At 35.9% G+C, this 10,750-nt stretch overlaps 1 protein-coding gene across 3 annotated transcripts in view; it reads right to left on the bottom strand.

The window, feature by feature from the left end:
• Nucleotides 1-533: 533 nt before the first annotated feature.
• Nucleotides 534-10,750, bottom strand: part of daam1a (dishevelled associated activator of morphogenesis 1a) — a 53,461-nt gene continuing 43,244 nt past the window's right edge. For all 3 annotated transcript variants that reach the window (XM_059352910.1, XM_059352909.1, XM_059352908.1), the window contains exons 18-26: nt 8,516-8,600; nt 7,467-7,573; nt 5,691-5,779; nt 4,543-4,711; nt 3,630-3,737; nt 2,703-2,763; nt 2,474-2,608; nt 1,820-1,990; nt 534-1,040 (exon numbers count right to left, since the gene is read on the bottom strand). In XM_059352910.1, the coding sequence (XP_059208893.1) occupies nt 840-1,040; nt 1,820-1,990; nt 2,474-2,608; nt 2,703-2,763; nt 3,630-3,737; nt 4,543-4,711; nt 5,691-5,779; nt 7,467-7,573; nt 8,516-8,600 (1,126 nt within the window). In that variant the 3' untranslated portion in view covers nt 534-839. The remainder of the gene's footprint in view (nt 1,041-1,819; nt 1,991-2,473; nt 2,609-2,702; nt 2,764-3,629; nt 3,738-4,542; nt 4,712-5,690; nt 5,780-7,466; nt 7,574-8,515; nt 8,601-10,750) is intronic.

The following is a 10,750-nucleotide window of genomic DNA, read 5'->3' as shown; positions in this document are numbered from 1 at the left end:
ATGGAACATACCAGTATGTCTTTTTGTTAAATATTACCCTTCTCTTTTGAAAAATTAAATTATTAAGATAAAAATTGTACACAGTGTTGTGCTTCAGGTCTATACAATTAAACACATTCATAAGGTGGCTTACATGACATTGTCACAGAGTGTAAAGTACACTGCAAAAAAGAAAAGTTGGGTGAGCTCAAAATTTCAAGGCAACAAACTTCGATAAAATTTTAAGTTGGACAATTAAACTAAATATTTTAAGTTTTGTTTTTGAGTTTGCTCAACTCTGAATTCAGATTTTTGTCAACTCAACTGTAAGTTGTACTAACTTATAATTTTACATTGTAATAACTTTTAATCCTTACTTCTGCTAACTTCTGCAATGTGCTGAATTGGCACGATTGTAACACCGATATGAAATGTCAGCTAATGTTGCCACCACGATTCTGAGTTAGCATTGATACGCTAATGGCTACTCTTGTAGCTGTAACAAGCAGCGCCGCTAGCATCAGTTAGCCATTAGCTTTCGCTAATGACCGAATTTCACCACTTTCCCGCATTTCACAACAAAGAAATAAGAGTTAACAGAACTATTGTCTCTTGTTTTGAACCCCAACTTAAAGATATAAGTAACAACAACTCACAAACTTGTTTTTGAGCAGACAACTGGCTTCCTTTGTTGTGCTAACTTACATTATTGCCCTAAATGTCAATAATTTATATTTCCAAGTTTTACCAACTTAAATCACTGTTTTAGGCCAAAAAATACAAGTTGGCTTTTTTGCAGTGCATTCACACAGTGTCTGTAGCATATAGAAATAACACATCCTGATCTTAATGGTGTCCTGTTACTGGTCTAGTTTGGTTACTGGCCTCTCCCGCCCGTTGTCGGACAAGTCACGTCTCCGCTGTTTCTTACGGTTCATCTTGGACAGATCCTTATCAAACACCTCTCCAGAGCGCAGAGCAGACACCAAGTCATCAAACTCACCACCCTCCTCTTCATTCTCTTTGGCTTTCCTCGCCTTCTGCTCCCTGTCTTTCTTCAGCTGGAGAACAAGAGAGAGATCATGACAGGAGAGGAGTGGTGAGTACACTGTAAGAAAAAAACTGTTGTTTTTACGGTAAAAAAAACGGCAGCTGTGGTTGCAAGAACTTTACCGTAATAAATACGGTGCAACTTTTTCTAGTATTACGGTAAAATTATATTAGCACTGTTGATTTCATATTTAAGATTGCCATTTTATTCCATATTTTACCGCAAGAAAATTCAATAATGTGTCTTAATGAGTGCCCTTCTAGTGGCCTTTTTCCTGTTTGGTGCCTCCGTGGTTGAAAAAGCGCGCGGAAGTGCCCTCTAGAGTGGTGAAAATGAGAGAAAGTGCCTTTACACATTAAAAAAACTTATTGACTGCCCTGTAGGGTGCCCCTTTATACAATAAATGATGATGTGCTATCTAGAGATTCTATAATACAGTATCACCCAACTGTGAATAATGTTATGTGAGGTGTTTTCTCGCATTTAGCTCTCAAAGTGCACAAAATAGATGACAAATTTTCTCCCGGGGGGGGGGGGGCATGCCCCCGGACCCCCCTAGATGGTTTGGTTCGATACTTTTAATTGTCAGTACCATATCGTTAATTACTTCTGGATCTCCTTTTAACTTAATGCTAATATTTCATCATACATGATGCATCATAGCTTTTTGCTGCTGGTGGGGCTCCATGTTGTGCAGAATGTGCCCTTTTTATTTTTTTCGCCCCTACCCTTCAAACAGTCTGAGTCCACCACTGGTACCATCTCTGATTTGAGCTACTGTCTTCTTACCTGTGCCTCCACGAGTGCCCTTCTCTCCTCTTCCTCCTTGCGTCTGGCCATGTTCTCGTTGTCCTGTTGAGCCTCGGAGAACGATGTGAGGAAAGTGGTGAAGATCCCAAAGAAGTTATCCGGCTGCAGATTGGACGTGTCTTCTCCAAAGTGTCTCAGCGCCTTTTCAAACTTCAACAAAAGACACGAGAGTTGAAGGCTTGATACAGTCCACTATCATTCTGTCTTTGCTCAAGATTGTAAATTAACTGCCTGTGTTAAAGGTTTGTAAAAGAAACAACAACAGGACACTCAAGTTGTTTGTTTGTTATAGATCAGGGTAACCACAGCGGCCTCATGAGGGTTTGGTCTGGTAAACTGGAGGAACACTGATGCTGTAACATCATGTGAAAGCAAACATTAATATTATAAGGTAAACGATTTACACATCAATTTGAGAAATACACTTATTTGCTATTTCCCAAGAATGAGATTCAAAGATAAAGTACAGGACATTCAGAACATTAATAAGTAGGGGTGTGACCATACTCTCAGCTCACGAGAACGAGACAAGATTTTATGTTGTTTTTTTATAACAATGTTCCAGCTTTTTGATGACAGAAGCAGAAATGGGAGAAAATCATTGTGCATAACTGTTATGAGTTGCCTACTCACCACTTCTTTGGCCTCACTGAGGGACTCCTCCACATCAGAGAAGCTGAAGGAAGCCACAGTGATGAACTGGCTGACCACAGGGACAAACTTGTCTGCAGGACCCTGAGAGGACTGGGCCTGCTGGTACTTCAGCTCCTGGACACGGAAAAACACACATGAGAAAGAATAATGCACAGATATTTTAATATTGTCCATGTATCTTCTGCTGCACTCTGCTGAGCTCACTCACTGCCTCAACACTTCTTAGACCAGACCTCAGATTGCCAATGTCCTTCTCCAACTCTGTCATACTGGAGAGACAATGAAAGAGGCAGAGACACATGGGAGGGTAGAGGTGATGAGTCAGATGGAAGTCATGTCAGCTGCATTACACACACACGTAACATTTTTTTTTTTACCTTTGTTTTAGGGTAAGTTAGAACTGTAACTATTTCTTGGGGATAACAGTCAGGTGCAGTGACTGTGTGTCTTGTTGCCAGGTTAGGTACCATTGCAGTGTTGCTGTACAGAGCTTGTATACTTAATAAAAAATGCCAGGTCCTTCTAGTACTATACTGCCTTACAAAGTCTAACTGCAGTAACTACGCAAAGGTTAAAACTGAGACAAACTGCTTTAGAGTTTTTAAAAACTTTTTTTTAACTGGCCAGCCAAATGGGTTATAGATAGATAAGTGATATGACACTTATTTCTACATGTATTGATTTTTATGCTCAAAAATCATGATTATTTATTTGACCTTTGACCCCAATAACATAGTTATAAAATAAAATATATATATATTTTAGTCTTAATATAATTTTATCTCACTGTTTTACTTCATCACTATCTAGATAATAATTTCCATTTCAAATAAACTTGTAATTTCTATTATTTTTATGTTTAAATTAGTATATATATCCAAAGCAGACCGTGGTAAGTGCAATTACTGCTTGGTTTTGAGTTGGATTTTGTGTTTTTTGTATAATTATTTCTCTGAAATAAAGCAAAATTGAAGATAAAACAGATATCAAGGAGTTCATCTTTAGTTATAACTCATTTTTGACCAAAAATGTATTTACTGCAGTTAAACTTTGTAGGGCTGTATACTGCTACTCTTTAAAACTCCTTATTTAAAAATAAAAAAAAATCTGCATTTATATGTGTGTTCGTTCTTACTTGACTTTAGCTGCTTCTGGCACATTTTGTAGCTCTTGACTGAAAGCTGCCACCTTAGGGTACTTCTTCTCCAGGACAGAGATCATGTAGTGGAGCAGAGTGACGTTTCTGCAACACACAACACATACTCTAGTCAGTCATTTATAATTTCTCAGTGGCTCTTAGAAGCCAAACTTGCAAATACAATTTTTCCACGGAATATATTCGATTTTTTTTTTGTAGGAAAAGCACAAAAACATTAACAGTCTTATCAGTAACATCGCTAAGTGTTCTACACTGTAAAAAATAATCTGTTTAATTTATGGTAAAATACCAGCAGCATTGGTTGCCAGAACTTCACCGTAAAAATTACAGTGAGTGGGTTTTCTACTGTAAATTTAAATGTAAATATCAGCGAAAACTGTAATTTAGACTGAATGAAAAGCTTGTGTAAATAAAAAAAAGATCATGCTCACTGTACCGCACTTAAAATAATAATAATAATAATAATTGTGCACAAAAATGAGAAATGTCATTGTCGTACAAAAATAAATGTTGTTGGTAAGTCTAATTTTTTCAATCAATGTATTTGTATCTTCCAAATAGACTTAAATGAGCCAAAATAAAGGTTTTGAATGCTTAAATATCATCTTTGCTGTTTATTAATGCCCCCCTCTGATAAAACACTGGCCCCTCCTTGGCCCCCACAGTAAGATTGGTCTAGAACCGCCACTGATTAAAAGTGTCTACGACGGTAATATATCATTTTTAATTTTACGCCCTATTTCTGATGTAATTTGACAGTGTTTTACTGTAATTTCTACAAACATTTTTTACAGTGTAATCAAGTGCCTCAGTGCCTGGTCGCTGTATTATCTAAATCTGCTTTTCCTACTGACAAGGTTCAACATCTGTTGTGTGTTGTCAACTGTACTTGTCAGTGCTTGACTTGGTGTCGGCTATCTTGTTGAGACTGGACACTTTAAACCCCCAGGCATTTCCTCGTTGTCCTTTGTTCATGTAGTTCCCAAAAGCCAGGACCACCTCTAGGAGCTGACGCAGGGTCCCGCTCTTCACCACCTCCCTGGAGGCAAGACTCAGGGCTGAAAGCACAGAGACAAGGAGGGAACATCAAGAGAAATACATTCGTCAATATTCATAACATGTTCCATGTACACTGCAAAAAAAGAAAAGTTGGGTGAACTCAAAATTTCAAGGCAGCAAACTTAGATAAAATTTTAAGTTGGACAATTAAACTAAATATTTTAAGTTTTGTTTTTGAGTTTGCTCAACTCTGAATTCAGATTTTTGTCAACTCAACTGTAAGTTGTACTAACTTATAATTTAACATTGTAATAACTTTTAATCCTTACTTCTGCTAACTTCTGCAATGTGCTGAATTGGCACGATTGTAACGCCGCTATGAAATGTCAGCTAATGTTGCGACCACAATTTTGAGTTAGCATTGATACGCTAATGCAGGGGTGTCAAACTCTGGCCCGCGGGCCAAATTTGGCCCGCAGTACAATTTTATTTGGCCCGCGAGGCAATACCAAATTATTATATTATTATTGTACTATAAAAGCTGACCCGCCGGTAAAAGGTTTATTTGTTCAATGTTGGCCCGCGATTTTATTCAAGTTTTAAATTTTGGCCCATTGTGTATTTGAGTTTGACACACCTGCGCTAATGGCTACTCTTGTAGCTGTAACAAGCAGCGCCGCTAGCATCAGTTAGCCGCTAGCATCAGTTAGCCGCTAGCATCAGTTAGCCGCTAGCTTTCGCTAATGACCGAATTTCAAAACAAAGAAATAAGAGTTATCAGAACTATTGTCCCTTGTTGTGAACCCCAACTTAAAGATATAAGTAACAACAACTCACCAACTTGTTTTTGAGCAGCCAACTGGCTTCCTTTGTTGTGCTAACTTACATTATTGCCCTAAATGTCAATAATTTATATTTCCAAGTTTTACCAATTTAAATCACAGTTTTAGGCCAAAAAATACAAGTTGGCTGTTTTGCAGGGTAGCCCACCCATTTATTCAGTGTGAACAAATGGCTCTTCTGGATAGAAAAGAGTACCTTTGATTTTGGGTTTGACCTCAGCAACTCTTTCAGCAAACTTCTTCTTGAAGTAGAGGGACTGGAGTCTCTGATGGTAGTGGTTGATGCTGGTTAGGACAGATGTCAGACAGCTAACTGTGAGTGGACTCAATGCAATGTGTGTCTAAACAGTCACTGGCAGCCAAGGTTATAATAGTTTTGGATTTTTCATTAGATTTTGAATTTTTGTTTTCAAATTCAGTTAGCTTTAATTCATTTTTAGAGTGAGTTTGCAAGTTTTAATTGGTTTTTATTTTTTGGAAAATGTTTAGATTTAGTGTTAGTTTTACTTGTTTTGTAATGGGGTATTTGTTGGGTGCCAGATTCAAAAAGGTCATAATAAATGTTTCCTTTATTTCCTTTTTCTGATCCATCTCAGCTCCAATAAGTTTATTAAGTCATAAAACCAGAGAGATGAAATAGATTTCATATCAACCAAAAAGGTTTACGGATGAAAAAAGTTGACAAAGACTAAAACGAAGGACATTTTCACTATAATTTTAGTTAGTTTTGTAACCACAAAATACAGTTTCAGTTAGTTATCGTTTTTTTTTTAAACTCTCATTTTTATTCCAGTTAATGAAAATGTTTTTTTCAATTCTAGTTTTCGTCATTTCGTTAGTTTTTATTAATTATAATAACCTTGCTGGCAGCTGCACCAGCAGGTAGAGATTTTGTAAATCACTTGATGTAAATCCCTGTGTGAAGAAAGTAACTAACCAATTATGCATCAAACTTCTTTGCGGATCCTAAATAAAAACTGTAGGACTGTTCAACCTTTCAACCGTTATTTTTGGTCTTTAGGAACTGTTTAGAACGTTTTTCTCTCAAAGGTTTTAGGTTAGTGGATGTAAGTGATAGTGGGTAACTTTTTCCTGTTTGGCCTCAAGACGGCACTGTTGCCTAACTGTTACTATGAATAAATACTAAAACAAAGAAGTTAGTTTGTTTCAGATTACCTGTGTATCAGGTTTAATGCAACACACTGCAAAAAAGGTGTGTCTAAAAACCAGATAAAAACAGTAAATCTGAGGGAAATGATCTTGCTGCATGGACAGATCATTTACCTTGACAAGATTTCTTAAATTAAGATTATTAAATCTAGAAATAAGCATGTTGAACACTTAAAATAAAAAATTAACTCTTAAATCAAGATAAATTAAAGCTGCCAGCAGTGATGAACTGGCCCGAGCAGAGTGACCTGACAAGTATTAGTTTCTTACCAAGATAAAGAAACTTTAGATTTAGAAGAGTTAGATCACTTAACTTGTTTTAAGAGTTAATTCTTATTTTAAGCATTCAACATGCTTATTTTCAAATTTAACAGTGAGAAAAAGTATTTTTACAAAAGATAAATGCAAAGATTACAGCGATGGCTTGTATATTACAGTATATTTTGTTACACACACGGTACCAGTGTATTTTAAAGTGGAGTAATGTTTTTTTTTTTTAAACTGTAAAAAATACAGTTTGGGCTGATATATACATTTACAGTGTTTCATTGTTACTGAAACTGAATTAACCCATTTATCATTTTACAGTCTTTTACTGTCATGGTTTAGCAGTTTTTCACTGTAAAATCTACAGACATTTTTACAGTGCATAGCCTGCAGCTGGGATGTAGCATTGATGCAATTATTAATGCTTCTCCTCCATTAAAGTGTAATCTGTCTTTTATGGTCCTGTGTTGATAAACGGCCATGTTCATAGACAGATACAGTGTGTGGTCAGAAGTGGTGTGTGTGTTGTGTGTACCTGCTCATCTCATACAGGAAGCGGTCTGCTTTGGCCATACGCTCCAGCTCATGCTTGTGTTCTTCTAACAGCTCAATGTCACTCTTCTCAGGAACAAACTTCAGCAGCTTCACACACCACACACACACACACACACACACACACACACACACACACACACGCATTTCATCCAATGTTATATCAAAAAGTGAATTAAGCTGCTTGATCTTCTTTCATGGTTTTATGTAGTTACATGAAACAGTATCTATATAAATCAATATATATATCATGGCAAGCCGTTCAGGAAATTATTATATATATGGATTCAAAACCTGAGAATATATATTGAAACTTGAGTATATATTAAAAGTCTGAGAATATTTATTAAAACCTGAGAATATTTTTTAAAACCTAAGAATATATATTAAAACCTTTGATTAAAACCTTTTATATATATTCTCAGGTTTCTATATATATATTCAGACTTTTAATATATTCTCAGGTTTCAATATATATTCTCAGGCTTCTATATATATTCTCAGACTTTTAATATATATTCTCAGGTTTTAATATATATTCTCAGGTTTCTATATATATTCTCAGACTTTTAATATATATTCTCAGGTTTCAATATATATTCTCAGACTTTTAATATATATTGTCAGGTTTCTATATATATTCTCAGACTTTTAATATATATTCTCAGGTTTTAATATATATTCTCAGGTTTCTATATATATTCTCAGACTTTTAATATATATTCTCAGGTTTTAATATATATTCTCAGGTTTCTATATATATTCTCAGACTGTTAATATATATTCTCAGGTTTTAATATATATTCTCAGGTTTCAATATATATTCTCAAACTTTTAATATATATTCCCAGGTTTCTATATATATTTTCAGGTTTCAGGTTGTTGTTTTTTTTTAAGGTTTTTTTTACAGCAGGAACCCTAGACATCTGATGTCCCTCTACTCTTTCTGACATTACTTTGTTTAAATTGATAATGGCCATGGAGCATATCCACTGTGTGTTGACATTGTGTTTGTCAGTGAGTGTCTGCTACCTGCTCCAGCATGTCTTTAGGTAAGTCTTCCTGTTCATCCATGGTCAGCATGGCATGGCGGATCTCCTCATTGGTCAGCTTCAGCCTATAACACATGTGTTTGAATGACAGTTTTTACACTTTGAACTGTAACATAACCTCCAGTTACTGCCATCTGTTGAAAATAAAAATGCACAGACTGGTACCGGATAAACTGGTAAACCACTGCAGCCTATCATAAGTCACACTTACAATTAAACTATGAACCAGCTGTAAGCAATAGTGACCCACCCAACTAAAACACTGTATGTGGCCTCCCACAAAATCAAAAAATCCTAAAAACTCAATAACGGTGACCTGATCCCTAATACTGCATGGACATTATATGCATGACACTTTAATAGTGCATGGAGCTGAAATAAATCTTATAACTTCACAGGCAGAAGGGCAAATAATAATTAATTTGGCCAATTTGAGCAGAACAGATTTTGGGTCAACAACAGTTGTGGTGCAGAGAGAAGTTGCTGTTACGTCGTGGTCAGGACCACCTGGCCTTATAGACACCAAATATGGTGCATTAAGTCAGCTCATAAAGATGTCTATATACTATATAAGTGTAATCCTCTGGGGTCTATAATCGTGCCGTCCTAATCAGATCATGTGACGTTTAACAACAAAACTAGGTCACATGGAGCGCTGCTATCAACTTCACTCCAAAGTACAGACTTGAAACTTTCTCCCAGTTTTTGTTTGACATTCCTAGGTCATGTAAAACCAAAGATATGATAGTTTTAATTTGATAGTACAGAAATATTTGAGCGTTGGTGTAACTCTCTGTGTAATTTCACACATAGTTTGTTTTGAAGAGTTGCAGCTAACAAGGGGAAAAAGCCTAAAAATATACATGATTTTATGGGACTTTTTTTGTATATAGTTTTATTACATTTACATTTTTACCTTTTTATATGTTCATATTTGTATCCTGTGTTTACATTTTCAAGTTCCTAAACAGTTCATTGAGCATATTTGTGGTTTTTATTGTAGTAAATTAGCCTGGGTATACCCATACTGCCTTGCGCGCTCAATTTAATTTCGAACCTGCAGGCGGTCTGGAATCTAAGGCTGTTTCTTAGCCCTGTTTTAGGGATCCAATCACAGAACGGGGAGGGACGGCAAGACGATGACGCGTACTACTTGGCAGACAGAAGCTTGTAGTTTTTTTTTTTTTGAACTTATTTTTTATTAGTTTTTCAGTGACATTTCAGTACGAACATCATTCTGTAACCAGCTGTAGGCGACAATTGTACATTATGTCCAAATCAGGATTACAAGCAAATAAGACAAACAAAAACAAAACGAGAACAAATATCCACTCCCAATTAAATACATTAAACAAATCAAATCAAATATACATATTCAAACGTTCATATATACACAAACCATATAGAGATAGGCATCCAGGGGACCAGCAGGATTTAGTGCACTGTGCGTATTATGTAACAAAAAAGATTAAAAATAAAAAGAATAAAAAAAAAAAATAAATAAATAAATAAAAAAAATAAATAAATAAAAAAAAAAATAAAAAAATAAAAAAAAATAAAAAAAAATAAAAAAAATAAAAAAATAAAAAAATAAAAAAGAGGTGGTAGAGGGGGAGAACTAACCAGTCTTACTGTATTAATAAAGACATGACAGGACCCCATCGCTTAGCAAAGATGGACTTTTGAAGCCTTAATACATACGTAATGTGCTCCATCTGATAGAGGTCCCAGACCTTCTGGATCCAAGTGTTATATGAAGGGGGAGTTGGCTTCAACCATCTAATAGTTATACACTTCAGTGCTGCGGTAAGTAATATATTCAAAAGATATTTCTTGGACCTCCCATTCAATCCTTTAGGCATCACTCCTAATAAAGCCACAGTAGGATCTCGAGGTATGTCTTGTTGAAAGACCTCTTTAAGAGCATCAAATACCTCCCCCCAGAAGGTCTTTAGTTTGGGGCATAACCAGAATATATGGGTGTGGTTGGCAGTATGAGATCCACAATTTCTCCAGCATGAACTGGAATATGACTGGCTCATTCTAGACACTATTTCTGGGGTCCTAAAAAATCTAACAATTACTTTCCACTTAAACTCCCTCCATGTATTTGAGTTTGTGACCAGGTGTGCCTCACTACACACCTCCTCCCAGGCTTCCTGTGGTATAACCACATCCATTTCTGCCTCCCATCTCTGCTTTATCTGTAAGGAGT

This window comes from Centropristis striata, chromosome 16 (genome assembly GCF_030273125.1).
Source record: "Centropristis striata isolate RG_2023a ecotype Rhode Island chromosome 16, C.striata_1.0, whole genome shotgun sequence".
Classification (NCBI taxonomy): Eukaryota; Metazoa; Chordata; class Actinopteri; order Perciformes; family Serranidae; genus Centropristis; species Centropristis striata.
This window is presented reverse-complemented; position numbering and strand designations above follow the sequence as displayed.